This window comes from Eleutherodactylus coqui, chromosome 1 (genome assembly GCF_035609145.1).
Source record: "Eleutherodactylus coqui strain aEleCoq1 chromosome 1, aEleCoq1.hap1, whole genome shotgun sequence".
Taxonomy (NCBI): Eukaryota; Metazoa; Chordata; class Amphibia; order Anura; family Eleutherodactylidae; genus Eleutherodactylus; species Eleutherodactylus coqui.
Window position 1 is genome coordinate 161171675 of NC_089837.1, and position 22869 is coordinate 161194543.

Sequence of the window (22869 nt, forward strand, 5' to 3'; positions counted from 1 at the left end):
CTTTTGATGCTTTTCTAAGAATTATACATGTCCCTATAACTGACGTTGTATGCAGTGCTAAGTACAGTTTCTCGCCAGTCACCATGTGAAACCATAAAGTATAACATTTTCTACTGCACTTACTGCTGGTATGGTGTCTATGCTTACTGTGAATATGAATGAGATTTACATATCTCCTCACTACAGTTCTCCTTCAAATAGTAGTATAACATTAGTTAAATGCAATCAGCACCAGAAGGATTTCTTTTTACCTGTCATAGCATTTCACAGCCCACAAAACATGCATGACTTATTACCAAATCACCCTATTGTTATTAGCTTTGGATTTCATACATCTGAATATAAACCACTCTATGCCATTCTGCCCAGTTTATGTTTTACAGTATTCGTACATTTGGAAGCTGTTCTTTCTGAAAGTTATATGGTCAGAAATCGAATTTGTGGCCAGCGTATTTGCGCATACGCTCGTCTGAAGGCACCCTTAAAGTGAACATCCAGTCATAGAGTAACAAAGATGACTGCACTGCTTTTCTGACTATCTAGTGCATGCTGTGCATTAGTATGCATCGGCAGTCTAAGACACACTGCTCTGACTGGCCAGTACTACCTATGTGAGCAGCACTGGCCAATCAAAGCACCGTGTAGTCTCTTAAACTAATGACCAGGACTGTAGGGTTGCTTTAATATAAGTTTATGCAGTGGTAATAAGTTGTGTTGGTCAATTTGAATGTTAAAAGTGTATTTATGCATATGTGTGGAAAATACTACTACTATTACTACCACCATCACTACTAATACTAATAATAAAAATGTCTTTTAACAGGTTTCTTCCCCTAGGATTGAAGATCACAAAACAAAAGTAAAACCAGTTCTTTTCCTTCAAACTGCATCTTCTTCGGTGTGTTGACAGTAATACAAAATTAAACCCCTAAGAAGCCTTGAGGTGTGTCCACAATATTCTATTCTCTAAACACCAATAGCACAAAGTTTTTAGAGACATGGAAAAGACATATTCTCTGACAGCCCATTATGATGAGTTCCAGGAAGTCAAGTATGTTAGCAAGTACAATAGCAGCAGCACACTTTCTAATGGCTTTAATATCCAAGTGAGCTCCAAAAAACAGTCCAAAGGGATACCACGCTGGAGCAGGAGGGAGACTTGTCTACTTTCTGGGCTGGTCTTTGCAGCTGGTCTGTGTGTCATTTTAGGATGCATGTTGGTGTTGAAGTATTTGTCTTTGGACCAGGATGGACAATGCTTAGAAGAGTGTCAGGAGAGGAAAGCTTTCATGAGGGCTTCCAAATTTATCAGCAACAACATAGATCCCACCATACCCCCTTGTACCGACTTCTACTCATTTGCTTGCGGTGGTTGGCTAAGGAGGCATAGGATACCAGAGGAAAAGCTGATTTATGGAACCATAGCTGCTATTGGGGAACAGAATGAAGAAAAGTTGCAGCATCTTCTTTTACAACCTGTAAGGAGGAACCACCGAGGATCTTCAGAGAGAAAGGTGAAGGAGTTTTTCAGGTCTTGTCTCAATATGAAAGAGATTGACCATTTGGGAGCCTTTCCAATGTTGCAAGTTCTTGAGGATTGTGGTGGGTGGAATCTGCCAGAACACTCCAAACACAAGTGGGACTTTAATGAATTGCTCTATAAGACACAAGGAGTGTACAGCACAGCAGTCTTCTTCTCACTGACGGTAAACTTAGATGACAAAAACGCGTCCAGATACGTCATCAGGGTAAGTTTGCTTATGGAAGCAACCTATCTGTGAAAATACAACTTTTTGTAAAGTTTTTAAACTGTGCTTTTTACGCATCTTAGCATTGCTTTTCTGTCAGGTCTTATTCAGTCAATAATATATGAAAACTGGTTTTCTCTATGTGTTCATTAAAGTTTACTGGCAACTTACCTAATGGTTGTAGCCTATGAAACACTTACATACTGTGCTGAAAGCCCCTGCGCTTTTCAATTAGGAGATAGATAAGAAGGTTGAGCTTCTGATGAATTTATTAATGTACAATAAACATTCACTTCCTTACAGATTACTTAGATTCTGTTACTGCCATTCAGGACTAGGGAATCAAGATATATTGATGATCTAACCCTCATTTAATTGCCTTCAAAGCCAAAGTCTGCTATGTGACCTTCAAAGTGATGAATGTTCCCAGTACTTTTCTTTCTCTCATGATCATTTAGTAATTTATTGAAGCTATCTGCACTGATTTATATTATTTCATATAAAGTATCCCATCAATTATCACATATAACTTACCGTAAACATGTTGATATACTAAATATCTTGCACTAAAAACATGGGGTCCCCCTATACAATATAAGGACGGCTATTGTTTTTGAATTTTAGATGTGATGGTATAGTTTATATCAAACAAAAAGATGGCCATTAAGGCCTCATGTCCATGGTAAAAAGAAGACTTAAAATCCACAGCGTTTTTTCCTCACGCGGATCCACGCCCCATAGGGATGCATTGGACACCCGCAGGTAGATAAATACCTGCAGATGTCATTTTCCCCTTGAGGCGCGGATTGCCTGTGCTGGAAAAAAAACGCAGCATGCTCCTTTTTATTGCGGGTCTCCTGCAGGGACGGATCCCGCAGGCTTCTATTGAAGCCTATGGAAGCCGTCCAGATCTACAGTACACACGCGCCTGCATTTCTGCTCTCCGCGCGCGGGGGAGCAGGAGTTAAAAAAAAAATCGAGTGCCGAGCACATCCGCCGGGCCGAAGAAAGAAGATCCGGCTGCGTTGGAGGGCAGGTCCGCAGCGTCCGGACAGGTGAGTAAATTCTTCTTTTTAGCCTCATGTCCCCGGGAAAGGAGAGACCCACTGGGGGATTCTCCATGAAGAATCCACGGCGGGCCTGATTTTCACCGTGGACATGAGGTCTAAAAGAAGAAAATAAAGTCTCTCTATCCTGAACATTGGATTCGAGGTACAGTATAGTAGATAGTCATGATGATTACATGAAAAATATTATTTTTATTAAGATTGCCCTTTAAAAAATTCTTAATTTGAGATTTGCCAAGTTATTGCATGTAGGTGCTATGCGTGAATTGGCAAGGTGATAGATAGGCAAAAACTTCTGCTGAAATACGTTATTCATTTATAAACATTTAGCTATAATGTGTAATAAGCTTTTTACCGCTATAATTTTGCAAATAGTCTGTGAATGTCTTAAACCCATGTTGGAATATTTTTCTCAGCAGCGCTGATAAATGAAGCCACTTCTATTCAATCTAAGTTCAATGGGAAAAGCAATGACGACTAGAGAACAGAAGGAAGCAGAGTAATGCTGCCTCAGAAATATGTACCTTGGCAGCTCCCAGCAGAGCAATGTTCATTTCATCCAGCAGAGCTGGAACAGTGCAGCCACACCCTTCTGTATTCATGCCAGGAGCTTTGTGTCCTTTTCATCCTAGTTCAATCCTGCTATCTAGAATCTACTAATGTGCCCACAGGAAATGTACAGATCCTACAATCCATGAAAAGGGTTTGATTAATACAAGTAAATGAAACCAGATTTACAGAGCTCATGTAGCACTTCGGCTTCCTACCATCCAAATAATTGCATTTGATACTTAAAGGGGCTTTTCAGGTATCCCTAACATTGGTGGCAGTGTGGGAACAGATTGTATATTAAATAACCACAATAGTCGCTTCCTGCTGCACACTGCTCCCCGCCGCCGCCGCTCACCACTGCTCTGGTCTTCTGTTTACAAGCGCTACAGCCATCACATGGTTGTCTACCAACATGACTGCTGCAGCCACTAGGAGGCCGGGCAGGGACATCATCAGTGACGTCCTGTATACCTAACGCGGGGCTGCTAAATTAAAAGGCTTAAGGAATGTTTGTTAGATGCCATGGTGCTGGACTGATAAAGCGGTGGTCCAGTGCCACGGTTAATATAATAATTTTACATGCTTTGGGGCATGGGGTGTCCAAAACTTTATAAAATCAATAACTCAGGAAACTTCTTTAATTTGAAGGCCAAGACTGCTGGGTTGGAGTTGCACATGCACTCGTACAGCATGTAGCTTAGACATCAAAAGTATAATCCAATGTAGCATGTATTTCTTTTTGCAAATGGCTGCACTTGTCGCAGATAGTCTTAAGACTAAATATGAGGCTCAAAATAGCATAAAAGGTATAAATGTTTATAAAGAATCTGGCTGCCATTTTTCCATGTGACTAACAGCTTGTAGAGAATGTATCACTTAAAGGTTTTTACTAATTAAAATCTGATACTGATATGTATTCTATTCTTCTTTATAATCTGGTTTTATTTTCTATTTTCTTTGACTATGGCCATCTTGCTCAAGCCGCTGTTAACAACATTCAGAGATATACTTAAAGGGGTTGTCCCGCGGCAGCAAGTGGGTCTATACACTTCTGTATGGCCATATTAATGCACTTTGTAATGTGCATTAATTATGAGCCATACAGAAGTTATCAAAAGTTTTATACTTACCTGCTCCGTTGCTGGCGTCCTCGTCTCCATGGTGCCGACTAATTTTCGGCCTCCGATGGCCAAATTAGCCGCGCTTGCGCAGTCCGGGTCTTCTGCTGTCTTCAATGGGGCCGCTTGTGCAGAATGCCGGCTCCGTGTAGCTCCGCCCCGTCACGTGCCGATTCCAGCCAATCAGGAGGCTGGAATCGGCAATGGACCGCACAGAAGAGCTGCGGTCCACGGAGGGAGCAGACCCCGGCGGCCATCTTCAGCAGGTGAGTATGAAGACGCCGGACCGCCGGGATTCAGGTAAGCACTCTCCGGTTTGTTTTTTTAACCCCTGCATCGGGGTTGTCTCGCGCCGAACGGGGGGGGGGGTTAAAAAAAAAACAAAACCCGTTTCGGCGCGGGACAACCCCTTTAATACTGTGCACATGGACCACAGGAACCTGTGTTCTGGAGGAGGTCATTGACTTTTATGGGAGACTGTTGTGAGCCTGCTCTGTGACCTGAGCGGAGGTCATTGTGCTGATAAGGGCAGATGTTGAGCTGTAACAATCACCTATTGCGAATGGCGGATCCTATATTGTCTGTATAAAGAGGTGTTACCTTTCATTGCTTGTTTAGATAATGAGTAGGGATGAGCGAGTATACTCGCTAAGGCACTACTCGCTCGAGTAATGTGCCTTAGCGGAGTATCTCCCTGCTCGTCCCGAGCAGGGAGATACTGACAGGTATCAGGGAGCTGACAGGTGAGTTGCGGCGGGGAGCGGGGCAGAGCGGGCGGGAGAGAGGGAGAGAGAGATCTCCCCTCCGTTCCTCCCTGCTCTCCCCCGCAGCTCCCCACCCCGCGGCGGCACCCGAATCTTTCGGGACGAACGGGAAAATACTCGGCTAAGGCACATTACTCGAGCGAGTAGTGCCTTAGCGAGTATACTCGCTCATCCCTAATAATGAGCTGAATACTAAAGAGTGATCACTAAAGAATAGGAAGTATCAACCTGTTATTAGGCTTAGGCCGGCTGCACATGTCCTGGTCGGATTCCAAATGCACTATCCCACACCGGAATCCGACCTTGTGCCCGTCCGGTGATCCTGCATACCTGTCATTTCTTGTTGTGTGCAGACTGCCTTCTGTATTGCAGATGGTCTGGCCGGCAAACCATCAGACATGCGCAGTACAGTACAGAGTTTCCCATGCCTTCACTAGGTGATGACGCGGGAGGGCCATTGGTTGGACTGCTTCCATTTACTTCAATCAAAGCCATCCGTTTGAAGCCCACACAAAAATAGAACATGCTGCGATCTTTCCTCCGTGAGTGGAAAATCGTAATTAATTTCCGCTCATGTGCAGGAAAAAGCACTTTTCCATAGCATGCTATTAACAGTATTTGCATTGGAACCCGGGGGGCGGATGCCCGCCCCAGATTATGCAACTCAAATCTGGCCGTGTGCAGCCGGCCTAAGTTGCCAAAGTGAAAACAGCAAATCTTTAGGATTTTGTACATAAATGGTGACAAAGGAAACAAAAAAACTAAAAAATTACTAAAAATTATTTAAAAAATATGTTTAACATAAAAATGTATTTTTCTGATGACACATTTCCTTTAAAGGGAACCTATCAAATCCTATGAGCCCCATAAACTAAACTTATGAGTTCATAGGGGCCACTGAGTTCATGGGTGTAATTTTATACTCACCGGCCTCCCCGCTCCCTTGCTATCTACTTGCAAAGATGCTGCCTGTGGCATTGAGCAAATTCATCTCTGCATTTTGCGCCTGCGCATGCTTGCACACTATTTATAATAAAACAACAGTGCACATGTATGGGGAGATCAGTCTGCTCTATGCACCAAGTGGTGGCTTCATGGGCAGACAACGAGATAGCAAGGAGGCGGGTAAATATAAAGATCACACCCCTGGTCTCAGCGACCCTTGTCCTATGAGTCCATCACTTTAGTTTATGGGGCTCATAGAATCTGACAGGTACCCTTTAGGATTTAAGTGTGTCTGCTTATTTGTTACATATTGTCTATGCCAAAAAAGTCATCCAGACTAAGGTCGGTCTCACACGAATGGACCTGAATTGTGGATGCCTCAATCATTGTCCTTGCGGATGACAGGCGGGCATTGAAATGCATTGACTTTTGATGGTTCGCTCACACTTGCGGGTAGAATCTGCGGATTCCGCTTGTGGAGGAAAAGTCATAGCATGCTGTTTTTTACCGCGAATTCAATGCGTATGAGCTCCATTCATCTCTATTGTTCTTCTGGGCTCTTCCTCCACAAGAACAAGTGGTGTTTTTTAAGTGCTTTATACTGCTTCCAAAAAAGTAGTATAAACCTGCCGAGCCAAGAGAGCAGCATCCCATCCTGAAGGGTCTCAGAATATCTCACCACTACAGCACGAGAATGTCACCTGAGCGATAGAAGGGGGTTTCGAGGAGGTTGGGCAACTTTCTGATGTCATTCCCTGTTTGCGTTCATTCTTCCGTGTCCTTAAATTTACCCTCCACACGGAAAACCACACGTATACGCAACCATACGCAATTTGCTTCCACTATCATATACGGGTTTTCTGCTACGAATATCTACTAATGAAATCCAACCCGTTTGTGTGAGTTTGGCCTGTGTCAGGTTAACTATATAGTCTCTATGTACAGTACATGGAAGAGTTTTCTTCCCAATAAGAGCAATCTAGCATTTATTTAATAATATGCAAAAAGTTATGGTTAATGTTTTGAACATGATTGATCTATCTTATATTACTGTAAATTTAATAAAAACACAATTTATAAAAAAAAAAAAAAGAAGAGTTTTCTACAGGGTAGTACTTGCTCATTGTTTTCAACTTCTACGATAACACATACTCTGTATATTAGCCACCTGGACCGGAGATATTCACCTAGCATCCAAATACCCTTTTCGTAGAGTAGAGTAGAATTGTAGCACTTATTAGCTATTATTCTCAATGCTACAAATTTTGTTAGTTGCCCTGTAAATGTTCAGCCAGATATTATTTTAATATCACATCTCTCTTGTGGGGGTTTTCACCTCTTGCAGAACAAATGGCAAAGGCGATTTAAAATAATTATTGTGGGAGGTCAATAAGGTTTAGGAGGCAGGTGAGAAGGAACTAAACAAGAACAAGGGGACACAATCTAAGATTAGTGGGGGAAGATCAGAAGCAACGTCAGGAAATATTATAATACTGAAAGAGTAGTAGATACTTGGAACAAACTTCCAGTAGGTGTGGTTGGAAAATCATCAGTATGTGAATTTAGGCATGTCTGGGATAAGCATTGCTTTATCCTAAAAGAAAAATAATATAAGGACTAGATGGATCATGCGGTCTTTTTCTGCATCAGTCTTCTGTGTTTCTATACCAAACTATCCTGACACATACATTTCTTATTTCTAATCGTACTAGCTTGATGGCTGGCACTCAAGGCAAGATTCCTCCTAGGCAGGTAGATATGTGTAGCTGTCATGTCTATTTAAAATGCCTAGAATAGCTCTTCTATCTGGCTGCATTCTCTATTTCAATTTGATTATTCCTTAATTCATTTAGAAACTGTCCTTACTGCCCAGACTATTGGGAAGTTCAGCGTATGTAATTGTTAAAGAGTTTACAGAAAAGAAAGGCATCTCCACCTTGTGAGCTAAAGCAGTATTACAAGGTTGGAGCACACAATACAGTTTTCCCCCTTGGGCTGTCTCATTCAGCAATTCATTCTAAAGATATTAAAGGTGTGATATATGTTGCAGGGGCCTTGTTTATTTACAGACAGTTCATCCCCTTTGCCAAGACAGATGAGCCACAAGCAAATCATATTCCCTACAGCTGCTCTCTTGACACCATCAATAGAATGTGCCTTTTCATATCCTTTCAATAGAGAGATGGGTTGTTCAAATATACCGAAGGCTGAAAACTCCTCTGCTCTCATACAGGATGGATACACAGTAACCCCTCTCCAAAAGACTACATCTTTTAAAGAGCCACCCCTTTATCTAGATTATATTTTCTACAACAGATTTTCAATTCCATCATAGTTTAGGTATGATGACCCTTTTCTTTGAGAAGACAACCCCATCCCTCAGAAGAAAATTTTCAATGCAACTTTGGTGTATTTCTCTCAAAGTGTTTTCACAGTATATGACATAAGAGGGATGCGAGTGGCACAATATAACCTAAAATTACAAAGACCTAATCATCAGTATAGACTTTAGAAGCTACTGTTAGCTGGTAGTTTTCCAGACTGGTAGTGTAAAGATGAAAATACATGGATGAATGAACATTTAAAGCATGCCTGAGTTTTCAACAAGTTTTCTAAAATACACCAGGTTCTCCTTACCCACTCATTTGCTGCTATTTGCACCCTGTTTAATTTTTTTTTTTAATTCTGATTTTCAGATGGTTTTCCACATTTTTCTGCTGTCCTGCTTTTTGCAATCCCCTTTGAGGCAGGGGGCATGTTGCTAACCTACCAGTCTGCCAGTAGTTCACTGTCCTGTACTTCTTTTCCATGACTTCACATGCTGCATTGCACAGATGAGCTATAGAAAATTGGACTTAATTAGGGATGAGCGAGCATACTCTCTAAGGGCAATTGCTCGAGCAAGCATTGCCCTTAGCGAGTACCTGCCCACTCAAAAGAAAAGGTTCGGGTGCCGGCGGCGCGCAGGGAGCTGCAGGGGAGAGCGGGGAGGAACGGAGGGGAGATCTCTCTCTCCCTCTCTCCCCCCCGCTGACTGCCGCTACTCACCGCTCCCCCACGCCAGCACCCGAACCTTGTCTCTCGAGCGGGCAGGTACTCGCTAAGGGCAATGCTCGCTTGAGCAATTGCCCTTAGCGAGTATGCTCGCTCATCTCTAGACTTAATCCTTTGATAGTCCAGTCAATTCACAATTGGTTAAAAATAGATATCAGAGTATTGTTGTTAACAGAGTATATCCTAAATAGGGACGATTTACAAGTGGTGTACCACAAGGGTCTCTCCTGGCTCTTCATAAGTGACATAGGAAAAGGTGCAATGGGTAAGTTTTGTCTGTATATTGATGACACAAAGTTGTGTAATAGAGATAATACGCCTGGTGGTGTCTTGAAGATGTAGAATGATTTAGCCTTATTGGATAAATAGTTTGAACAATGGAAACTGCAATTTAACGTTTCCAAATGTAAAATAATGCACTTAGGGAGAAGAAATCCTTGGAATGAGTGTCAAATTAGCTGTTCTGTATTATGCAGGACTACAGAAGAAAAGGATTTAGGGACTCTCACATTACTGACAGCCTCAATATGAGTGCACAGTGTTGTCAAGCAGCAAAGAAAGCAAGTAGGATTCTAGGCTGCATAGCTATAGGTATAACCAATAGAAAGAGGGAGATTGTGATCTCACTGTGTAGAGCTCTGGTGAGACAGCACCTGGAATACTGTGTTCAGTTCTGGAGACCTCACTTACAGAAAGACATTGATAAAATACAACAAGTCTAAAGAAGGGCTACAAAAATGGTGGAACGTCTCAAGAACGAAACTTATCAGGAAGGACTTGAAAGAAAGGAGAGGGGACATGATCAAAACTTTTATATATGGTAACTGTATAAGTAGGATTCAGGAGGGAAGTGTTTTTATTAGGAAGCCAAATACTAGAACAAGTGGGAACAATCTGATAATCAGTTGGGAGAAGTTTAGAAGAAATGTCAGGAAATATTATATTACTGAAAGAGTAGTAGATACTTGGGACAAACTTCCAGCAGACATGGTGGGAAGATCAACAATAACTCAATTCAAGCTGCCTGGGAGAAGCATAGATCTATCCTAAGAGAGAAATAAAAAGGAAATAATGTAACAGACCTGACAAACCATGTTTCTATGTCAGTTCCAATCAACCGGAGGCAGTATCTGAATGCCCATCCCGTCGCTTTCCCAGAATGATGTAGGCATTCAGAGACACTCTGGCAAAAGGGTTGGCAAACCCAAAGCAATATGCACACACATGTGCATGCGCGAACACACTCATGCACATGCTGTAACAGCAGGAGAGGCAAGATTCTGGGGATTGGGGACACTGTGTCTGCAGATCTGTGAACCTTTGAGTGCAGGGAGCAACCTGTGAAGATAGCTCCTCCCCCATGTCCTTGTGTCCCTGTCACCACACAAGCTCAATACCTAGCAATAGGCATGGATTGCAGGGGAGCTGGAAGAGAGACCCCCTAGTGGCAGTCACTTCAAACTTGATTTACAGTAGTAAAACAACAAAAGTTTTAATGAAGGTATATTACTATATTAATGAGGCACATATAGGCTATTAGATGAGCATACGTTTTCTAAAAAGTTAGTGCCCCTTTAAGAAGTCATTTTCTTCTTTTTAAACAGGCAGGATATTTTGAGAATATTTCTATTTAGTTCTGCTCCAACTTCTTTATAACTGCAAAAGTTTCCTTGCACAAAGAACCTGCCAATAGCAGCTGAAAGCTGAATAGCAGAACCCAACTCTGAAACTTCAGAGGCACTAAATGTTGAATTTGAAATGTTACAGTAACAACCACTTGTGACATTTCCATGGCTCATAAATGTCCAGGGAGGTCAGGACTGAGTCACTGAGAATTTATTGTTCCCAAAGCTGACAGCAATAGTAAATGTGTTAATGTGTAAGTATCACGCTGACTTCCTAAACTGCAGTCACCCTTTAAAACCCGTATCAAAAATGGCAGTGCAGGTGCTACAGTAGTATGTCATTGGAAGACTTTAATAAGAAGGTGGTCGACTATGTTGTGCGTGCTTCTTTACTGCATAGTGCTGCCGGTGCACGTGTTTGATTGAATGTTTAGCACTAATTGCCTCTTCAAGCTGAAGTGACATTACAGCCGATGGCAGTTTATTTCCATAGCAAATGGTGGATCCATCAGGGACCTGGAAATGGCTCTTAATGTGCAAATTTACATGACTGATACTAGGAGGAAGTTAGAAAAACCTGTTTTGATCTGTGTAATTGTGCAATTTTAGCACAGAAAGCAGAGTAAATTATTGCCAGTTGGAGACAGGAAAAAAGAAGGGAAACGGGGAAAGGAAATAGATAATGAAAGAAAGTGTGAGGTGAGGGAACTCATTACTGTCTGATGGTTCTCCAAAGCCCACTTGTCATTGCCTTAAAGAGAAATGCAAAGTTTATACATTGATAATTACTCTTCGTTCTACAGTGATTGTTTCACAGTCTTTTATGTGTCCTGTAAGAGTGTTTAGTGATGCTGCCCACAAAAATCTTCTATAGCAAACAACTTTCAATATTTTAACATTTTTAAAAGCTCATTTTTTTTCCATCCAGCTTGTTGTTGTTTCTAGATGTTATATGAATTGATGGGAAGGAACTGCATGTACATTATGCTCATCATTATAAAAGCTGTTTATAAGAACCTTACTGTATAGTCTATCCTGATTATTGTAATTCATTTATGCCACTTCATTGGGAGAAAACTATTTTTTGTCAAACAAAGTAGAAAATGCGAAAATAGAGGGTGAAGCAAAAGTCTGGACACACCCATTTAATTGATGTAATAATGAGAAAATTGACTTCCAATGTCTATTAATATGGAGAGAGGCATTTTTTTGATGGAGGAGACATTCTTGGTTGCCATTTTGAAATCTGCCATATTGTAATCAGCTCTGGTTTTTCAAATAGGAAAGGAGTCTTGTGATATATCAGTCTTGGTTAGAATTGAATCGGAAACACACTCAAAGTATCAGTTTTGCCCTAACTTTACTTGTTTAGGTGCCAGATTTTTGCCTCACCTGTATTTTTTCCTTTACCCTTTTTATCAGAATACTACTGAAGCTGAATGGGGAACTTTCATTACTGTAGAATCAGTTTTCAAATGACAGTTACATTTTTACTAGTATGTATATATATATATCTTTTATTGAATTATTGCGAATAATTCATGTTTCATTGTAGTAAGGTCAGAAAAAATACATGGTTATTGCATTGCTTATATAGTTTATTGCCTCTTTTACATTCACCTTAATTATTGTTTATAAGTAAATTATAAAGACAAACTTCAGAATTGCAGAGAGGAATATTGGTGCCCAAATCCGCATAAGCAAAAGTAAATAGCCCCCTAGAAGTCATCTTTGCCACTGGCATAAGATAATTAGAAGTAAATGAGCTGAACACTAAATGAACTGAACATTGAAGACTCACAGCTGTTCAAAGATGCAGAAGTTGAACATAAAGATGCAGAGGACATGTGGCCTCCTACAGTCCCAGGACACCTTTCTTCAGACTCAGATGTGCAATGAGTATTGATCAATTTCCTAACTTCGTCGGCACATGTTACTACAGAATTTTTTGTTCATGTGCTGTTTATATATATATCTGAAAGAGTTAATTCACTTCATTAATACATAATTTAAAGATATTCAATAGCTCATTAAAATAAATAGCAACAAAGGAATAATTAAGTTGTCTATTAGAAATGATTGAAACTTTAGACAGTAGTGACCTTAGGTGCACACATGACATTTTGAAGATGTCCTCTCTTGAAGTATTAAGCTCATCAGGCTCCAATATTCAACACCGAGACTAATCTAAAGGGACACTTTCCTGTTGGTTATCACAGCATTCAGGGACCGATGTGCCATATGGACTAGCAATCAGCTACCTATCAATTAGGCAAGCATTAAACTGCCACTGGTTTGGCCTTCTGCCCCAGAATAATGTATAGCAGTATCTAGGACAGCCAGGGGAACAAGGTTATCTGCTTGGCTGGAGCCGAATGGTAATTTGGCATCTTTTAATATAACGTTTCCAAATGAAATGATTGCAAACAACTGATTAACTAAGATAATAATGCTACAGATCTTGAGCTGTGCTTATGAAACAGACATATAATTATTAGACAGACTTGGTCATATCATATGATGTGGTATAGCCCTATTAAACACTCAAGCACTCAATGCTCAATACTCTACTTAGATGAATTATGTGATATTAAAAGGATTTGTGCAGGTAATAAATCACCCACAATAGACTGTTGTAACTTCTGTTTTGTCCATTAATTCTAAACAGGTTGCAGGTTCATTAACAGCACTAAGAGGTTATTATAGCCCATTTTTAGGCATTAGTAAGAACTACTAAGAGTACTTGGGTACTAGACCACCTGCATCTAGGATGAAACTAGCTACTCCTTTTACCTAACTTTTATTAGAATCTGTTGACACTTGTTCAAGGGTTAGACATATGTCTCAAGATCTCATAGCAAAACTCAAAGTGGGACCCATCTGTGCTTTGAGTTGCAGCATTTTTTTAATTAAATGGTCACTAGAGGTGAGCGAGCATACTCGCTAAGGACAATTACTTGAGCAAGCATTGTCCTTAGCGAGTATCTCCCCGCTTGGAAGAAAAGGTTCGGCTGCCGGCGTGGGTGACAGGTGAGTTGCGGCGGTGAGCAGGGGGGAGAGAGGGAGAGAGAGATCTTCCCTCCGTTCCTCCCCGCTCTCCCCCGCAGCTCCCCGCCCGCCGCCGGCAGCCGAATCTTTTCTTCCGAGCGGGCAGGTACTCGCTAAGGCCAATTCTCGATCGAGTAAGTGCATCCTAGTGCATCCTAGATGCACTACCTACAGTATGAGCACCATGAACTATGTTATTTTGCTCATAGGCCACGTTCCAAGGAATCTGGGCATGCATTTTTTTATACTCACCCAGTTTCCTGTTCCCATGTCGCTACTCGTGGAAGTTAGCGCCAGATAACTCAATTGTACAGCTATCCTTATTCCATGGAGGACAATGTGTGTATGTGTGCAGTCTGTAGAGATGAGTCTGCTGTGGGAGTGCGCACGCACAGCTGTAGAGATGAGTCCGCTTGTACTGGCTTCCATGGATAACAGTGTGGGAACAGGGAGTCAGGTGAGAATAAAAATTACATCCGGGGCCTGTGAGCATCATAACGTTATTTGTGGTGCCCATAGGTGGTGACATGTTTCATTTAAGGTGTTGCAAAATACAACTAAAGTGCTGGTCACAAGGGATCTGCCTTCCACCAAACTAGTTGTCCACTGTTGTCCAAATCAAATGATTGACATGAGACAGGAAGACCTTAGAACAAGATATGAAGGAGGGGGGGGGGGGCTCATTTTGTTCACTGAACTGAATAGAAAGCAGATCAGAATGGAGAAGGGAAGGCGAGACTCACATGGACACTGCCTGCATATAAATTATTATTCACTGTGTTTTAGCTACAGAAATCACATCTCCACTGCTCACTCTGGCTGTACACTGTACTACAACATGATGTTATGTCTGTGTGTGTGCTGCAGACATTTAAAGGAGAATATCTGCAATTCTCTGTCAACAGTCTGTAGAACACAGCACATAGAGCACAGCAGCCAGGCTCCTACCATCCATTTTGTGAGGATTGAGAATCAGATATACACTGTACAGAGGGGAAAATGTTCAAAAAGCAGGATACAACACATATAATAACCAGAAATAGTGTTAATCCTCATGTGCACACATACATAACAACTTGTTCTGAAAAAAGTTAGGTGCGCTAGGGGAATGTAGGTAAATGCATATGTATTTCTACAGCTATATTTAACTTGAAGAGACTGTCACCATCGTTTTGCACCCCTCACTGAGAGCACCATGAGGTATTGCCTATCACATGGATTGCATTAATATGTCTGTTGCGTGTATATGTGCAGTAAGAGCCTCGTGGGGCGCAGAGTGTTAAGGCAGCAGAATACAGTCCTAAGCTCTTGCTCACGACCTGAAGGTTGCCAGTTCAATCCTCACATAGTTCAGGTAGCCAGCTCAAGGTTGACTTATCCTTCCAAGGTCGGTAAAATGGGTACACAGCTCACTGGGGGGTAAAGATGACTTGGGAAGGCAATGGAAAACCACCCCGCAAAAACAGTCTGCCAAGAAAACATCACGATGTGACGTCACCCTAGGAGTCGGTCATGACTCGGTGCTTGCACCAGGGGACTTTACCTTTTATCTTTCCAGAAGTTTTGGAGAAACTTACATTTAATTAGTAGCAGCCAGACACAGAACTAGTCCTGCATATTAATGAGCTGCACCTAGCCACACCCACCTCACCCTCCAGCCAGTGATTGGCAGCTCACTTTCTATGCACATTATTAAGCAGACAGCAGTCAATCATTGGCTAGAGGGTGGGTGTAACTAGCCCATAGCTCATGGATATCTAGGACTACTGTAAGTAGTCTTCTATGCATGTACTCCTACAGATAAAATGCAAGTTTCTCAAATACTACGACACAGATCTACACAGCAGACATATCACTGTAATCAGTCTGACAGGCACTACCTTATATTACCCTCAGAAATGGGGTGCAAAAAAATGGTGACAGAGTCTCTTTAAAGGAAGCTATACAAACCTCTATGAAGTGACCTCCCTCTAGCTTCGGCAAAGACTATAACTATGTGATAGGAAATATGGGAATGATTCACTGTTGGGGCCCAGTCTCCACATAGTAAGTGTACTACTGCACTTACTAGAGGTGGAAATTGTGATAAATGTATTTAAGGCAGTTTTTAATAATTCAAAGGAGTATCATCAAACTGTTATATTTTTGTTTTCTAAATAACGGCATTTTTTACATATTCATAGCAAATCATTGGCACCACAATGTACATTAACACGTTTGCCATTCATAATATTATTGGCATTGTAGTGGAATAGCAAACATTAAAGCCCATTATCTGCCTTATTCCATCCCACTCTTATTCCGACCCGTTGTCTTGTATTGTCTATACTCACCAATTTACACTCTGCATAAGAACATAGAAAGAAGCAGAATATTTTCTTTCACTGTATCTGAAAAATATTTGTCATCCCCATGACTACACTATCTTAAATCAAATAGAAAATGCAAAGGAACTTAGCTGTTACAAAAGGAATGGTAAGGTTTATATTTATGTAGACTGCGGGAAATTCTCACAATTTATGTAATATAATGAATAATATAAAATAACTGGACTGCATCTCATTGTTTAAATCACATTCGTTTCCCCACTACACTGCACTGTTACGCCAGTTTTGTAACCATTCCGACAATATACACCACAGGTACACAGCAGGTCTTAATAGTCTGAAATCCATGGCAGGCCTGCCTTCACTAGGCCTCATGGCTATCATGAATACCGACCTGTAGCCCATGACCTCGTCACCATGCCAAGCTATTTAAATACTGCAGTTACTGCTAAATTGTTAAACAGCCCGGATCGGAGCTCTGTCTGACCCTGACCGTTGTGGCTGGGTGCCAGCTGTGTTTTACAGCTGGCACCCGCCAGTGCCTCAGTCCGCCAGGGGTATAGTTACTCCTGGTGGAGAGTGCATAGTACTTGTAAGCAGACTAATAAGAACATGCATGCTCCTCTGGGAAATGTTGTATGCAAATGGTAGATGGTACAATACCTAATGCACCTACTATTAGGGACCTGACTTGTGGTCGTTTGATCGCTTCTGCAGTATAATGTAATACCAGAGGTAAATTCTAGACTGGACCGGGGAGAGTCATTGGTTGCATCTGGACTTTTCCAAAGCGTTTGATACTGTGCCGCATAAAAGGTTGGTATATAAAACGAGAATGCTTGGTTTGGGCGAGAATATTTGTAAGTGGGTAAGTAACTGGTCAGTGATAGAAAGCAGAGGGTGGTTATTAATGGCACATACTCTGATTGGGTCACCGTTACTATTCGGGTACCACAGGGGGCAGTATTAGGCCCTATTTTTAATATATTTATTAATGACCTGGTAGAAGGATTGTGCAGTAAAATATCAATATTTGCAGATGATACAAAACTATGTTAAGCAATTAACAAAGGAGAGGACCGAATGCAGTTGCAAGTGGATCTGGATAAGTTAGGGGTTTGGGCAGAAAAGTGGCAAATGGGGTTTAACACTGATAAATGTGAAGTTATGCACATGGACAGGGGAAATACTTGTCACCATTACACACTAAATGGGAAAGCACTGGGTAAAACTGATTTGGAAAAGGACTTGCAAATTTTAGTTAACTGTAAACTTAACTGCAGCTTGTATGGAGGAAATGGAGATTTGGGCCCCTGGGCTATATGGGCGTCCTTCCAGGAATCTACAGACTTCCTGTGGTTACTAGGGTGAGCGGATGAGACAAATTATTGGGCAACCCTCTCATACCCCCTCCTTCCCTCCCTCTACCTACATGCAATTTTTATTTACTTCCTTATTTTCCCCCTTTTTACTCTTTGTTGGTTTATGCGCATATCTTAATAAATATGTTAGCAATTTTCTATATTTCTATTTTCACTATAGTCTTCTACTTTTTAAAGACTAATTTTCTTAGTCTTGCTTTATACTTTTATCTTTACTTACTCTTTATTGTAACAATATTATGTTCGTTGCTCCTGGTGTTCCACCAGCTATTAGGGTTTAAAAGTTCGTATGATGAGGGTCCACTGTATGGGCTGCCATTTTATTTTAGACTTTACTCTTAGGCCTCATGTCCACGGGCGGGTTTGAATTCCGGGATCCGCATGCTGTACCCACATGCATGGAGGAGACGCGGGACGACCCGCATGTGTCTGTAATGTTCTCCTGCCGTGGGCAGGGTGGAATCCCACGGCGGGGCTCCCCCCCCACAGAATCCGACCCACCCGTGGACATGAGGCTTTATCTAGTATTGAATTGTTTAGTCCAAAATATATGGTGGAGTACACTCTAAGGCCTAATTCACACGGGCGGATTTCCGCCACGTATCACGCGGCGGAAATCCGCGGCGTTGCCCCGCAGCTATTAGGGTCTATTGAACCTAATAGCGCAATGCTTACAGTGCAGAATTCCACCGTGGAATTCCGCCCTGTGAAATAACCCGTAATCACCCGCGGCATGTTCAATGGAAGCCGTCCGTCACACTATCTTCCGCTGTAGCACAGCAGAAGATAGCGTGAAAACGCTTCCCCGCCCACTGAAGCCCACGTCATATGACGCTGCGGGCGTGTCACATGAGAATGCCAGCGCGTCATGCGCTGTACTGCGCATGCGCGCTGGCACGGGATGTGGGACGTCGGGCAGTGGATTCGGAGGTGAGTATTGGGTCTCTGGGGGGCGCCTTGATGGACTCTGCTGTGGAATTCCACTTGCGGAGCCCGTCACGGCCGTGGGCACTAGGCCTAATGTAATACTAAATAAGTATGTCAATATGTTTCTAACTGTACTGTTTTATTTATTTAAAATTAATAAACAAATTAAAAACAAACATAACTGGAACAACCAGTGTCAGGCAGCTGCAGCCAAGGCAAATAGGATCATGGGATGCTTCAAAGGAGGCCTAGGGGTGCATGACGAGAACATTGTTCTTCCTCTTTACAAACCACTTGTCAGACCACACAATATTGTGTTCAGTTTTGGGCACTGGTAGCCAAGGAGGACATATCAGAGCTTGAGCCGGTACAAAGGTGGGCAACTAGGGTAATAAAGGGAATGCATGGACTACAATACCCAGAGAGGTTATCAAAATTGGGGTTATTTAGTTTAAAAAATAGACAGCTGAGGGGGACCTAATAACTATGTATAAATATATCAGGGGACAATACAGAGATCTCTCCCATCATGGAACTCTATGCCTGAGGATGTGGTCATGGCAAAGTATAAGAGGGGCCTGGACACCTTTCTTGAGTGTAACAATATTACATGTTATAGTCACTAGTTATTTCAGAATGGTTGTTGATCCAGGAATCATTCAGGTTGCCAAACTGGAGTCAGGAAGTCATGAAGGGGTCATGAAAATTGTCTTCTACCTCATTGGCATTTTTGCCTTCCTCTGGATCAACATTGGGCAGAAATAGGCTGAACTGGATGGATATGTCTTTTTTCGGCCTAACATACTATGATCGGACAGGCATTCTATCAAGCCATGTCACAGGGATGGCTTGATAGGCAATCAGCCATGAAGTGCTGGGGGCCTTCTAAACGGCAACCAAATGGCATACTGTGATCTCATTGCGGGGAGCAGGGCAATCGGGACCCTGTAAAACCAATCGGGATGCAAATGCCATTCGGAACTGACATCGGCATTTAGAGAGTTAACAGCAAGTGTCAGCTGTGAGAAACAGTTGGCACCTGCATTGTATGAAGTGGGATCAGCTCCTGATCCCCCTCCACACAAACCTCAAATGCACAGGACATAAATATACATCCTGTGTCATTAAGGGACTACAGCAGCTGTAAATCATATCTCTGCAACAAAGGCAAAATGGCAGCCCCCATAATTAAGTACAGACAATAAAATTTTACAAAATTTGCAATCAGAAAATAAGAACATTAAAAATATATAATGTGCTTCACTATCTGAAACACAATGTAGGTAGTACATTCCATTTCAAATTCAAAGGTTCACTTATTTTTTCTGGATGTTTACACAATGTGCTCATTAAAAGACATGACTGGTACAACTGTTTTTGCTCTGTTAGGTTGGTTAGATTGGGCTTTTCTATAACTGTGACTTAGATAACAATCGGAACACATTTTATTGGCAACTGATGCGTAAATCCACATAATTCCATAGTGTTCACTTATTCTTTCTTGCAACTGTAGCTAACCACTGACAGGGTTAAGTGCAGACAAGCATGACAGCCACAGCAATGATGTATTGATTTTCCTTGCAGATATAATTTGTGAGGTCGGTACTCTGTCCCCAGAATTAGTTTAAGCATGATGTTCCTCCCCATCGCTATAAATGTCACATGGTGGGCTTACTGGAATTTGCAGAAAGGACGTATTTCCCGGCTGAAAGCTTTTCCGTATGATGCCGGTACAATGTTAAAACATGAGCATCTACATTTTGCAGTGACAAGAAAATGCATGCATCTTGAGCCATTAGAGCGCCTCATTTGTAAGACGGATGTGATGAAATGCAATCTAGATTAACGTCCTGCAGTTTTTACATGAGTAGCCTGTCCAGGGTATAATATTAACTACATAAATACATTCATGCACACAATAATTGCTTATTACATTATGTAGTTTAGAAGTTATAGAGATAAGACTTGCAGTACAACAGTTTATTGAATCTTTCACTTTACTATTTCTCATGAGACTGTGGCACGAAAACTACTCACTTGATATACTGGACTTCTCGGAAAGCTTATGTTTTATGTATCAAAGATATAAACATATACGTAATAGCCACGGTGTCTATGTTCATGACAATGACCTGCAGAGTAAATATGAAAAAGGTGTTGTAAATGAAGATACAAATATGGAACTGGCTCATCACTGCCGGGTGCAGGAAGGAAAAAGGGAGGAGGAAAGTCTAGAAGAGCCAATTCAGAGGGGGGGTTCTGGCAAGCTCCCCGAAGGTCATCATGACCTTCAGAATCACTTTATAGATTATCTTTTTTCATACTGTATAATTTGTTCTAATGTCTTGGCTGGCTTCCCTCAAAAGCTCGGGCCAAGTGGCAAAGACGAGAAAAGAGAAGAGAGGAAGAATTTCCATTTGTGAGAGAAATGGTGTGGGAGAGTTGTTCAAAACTCTATGCTAGTCTTACCACATAAGCAAGCACTGTTCAACAGGTACATTACGTATACTAATACATGAACCATATGACCCTGCCATACTAGTACTATACCAGCTAACAGCAGTCTGAGATTATCATCAGGTCTACACCAATTGCCTACAATGAAAACAAGCACAAACATAATCTCTTTCTTTCCTCCCACTGTTGATAGATGTTTTTTTATTTTTGCCTTTGTTCTCATTGGGTAGATTTACTCCTTGGAGAGACCGCCAGTTGTAGTAGGAAGTCTTGCAAGCAATACCTCCGGGGAAAGGGTATGCAAATTAGCTCTCCTCCAGAAAAACAAAAATTCTCTCTCCCTAAGCCACCCTTTCCTCAATAGCTGCAACAGCACTATATCTCTTCCTACACCTCCCTTATTGGCAGTAGCATTGTTCCCACTTCCATCTTTTCCCCACTAGCAGTAGTATTGCCCCCCACCCATCCCAGCTCTCAAACTGGCAGGAGCATCCCCACAACAGAGGTCAGACACCTAAGTGCTGCTACCGGTAGAGGGTGAGTGTAAGGAGAGTCGTAAACCCTCTCTTACCTCTTTGGTAGCTCACTGCTAGCCTCCAGAAGTCTGGGAATACTATTGAGTGATAGACCTGCACAACCTTGGCCATGTGACCAAGATGTCTCCCCGGTTTCTTTACCCCTTCTAGACATAGAGCTGCATTGATAATGTTTTGTGAGTGCATATATCCTGTTTTGATGGATACAGACGACTGCAAGTTTATTAAAGGGGTTGTTTTGTTTGGAAAACCCATTTGAAAATATTCTGTTAGGAAATTCTGCATTAGTATAGAGGATTCTCATTAAGGACCCTCATCTTTAAGCCATAGTAAAGCCAGCACATCCATTCATTAAATGGTCAACCCATTATTTTCAGTTAGTACTTTGTGATGCTGCATTTCTCTTGTTGAGGCATTCAGTAAAAATTAAACTTTGCTACTATGTTCTCCACAGATTACAGCTGTTTGCAAACTATCCTGTGCTAAGCTTATCATTAGGAGACCCTTCTAACAAAAAGGCATTGTCTACAGTGAACAACCACCTTTCTTGACTGTCGCAAAGTTTTTGGATGAGAGATACACAGTTTAATGCTATTGGCATAGTCAAGATGTGATAAAATAAAATAGTCAGAATTATATCATCTTTTATAATGAAATGGACTTGTTACAGGGTGATTGTTCTCAGTAAGAGAGTAGTCCTGTAGATATGATACCTTTTAATGGCTAACAAAAATACATAGTAATGTTATTGCAAGCTATCGGACCTACTTAGAATCCTTCCTCAGGCATAAAAAAAAAAAAATTTGGACAGGACATATATAAATACAAATGTTCCTACATGAAAAAGCACATCAATCGGAGACTAATTTGTGCTTAAAACAATACCAGACAAGATGAACAGAGAAGTAAATACTTAATCAGTCCACTGGCAAGGAATGTGACAGTTTTGTCATCTCTACATTTCTGCTAGGAGGTGACAGGCCTGTGTGTTATCCTTCAGACCTGCACATAAAGGAGATGAAAGAATTCCTCTGCAATACCTCTTTCCACCAAGGAAAATTTCACACCAAAATCCACACGTCTAATGTAAATTTTGCCGCACATTTGCAAAGGGTGAAATCCACAGCAGTTCCATGGCAAATCCACATTGAAATCTGGATGTTAGACATGCAAATTTCAGTGCAAAATTTTTCGTGGTAGATTTTTCCACCACATATGAAAGTACCCTTAAAATTCAGAAGAATCACATGCGTAAAGGCCCATTTACACGGAGCGATGATCGCTTAAACGACACGTTGAGTGACAGCTTTCAGTGATCA

The 22869-nt window shown here is 41.5% G+C and overlaps 1 protein-coding gene across 2 annotated transcripts in view; it reads left to right on the forward strand.

Moving 5' to 3' along the window:
- Nucleotides 1-998: 998 nt before the first annotated feature.
- ECEL1 (endothelin converting enzyme like 1) overlaps nt 999-22869 on the forward strand; it is a 69523-nt gene continuing 47652 nt past the window's right edge. For both annotated transcript variants that reach the window (XM_066590207.1, XM_066590214.1), the window contains exon 1: nt 999-1748. In XM_066590207.1, the coding sequence (XP_066446304.1) occupies nt 999-1748 (750 nt within the window). The remainder of the gene's footprint in view (nt 1749-22869) is intronic.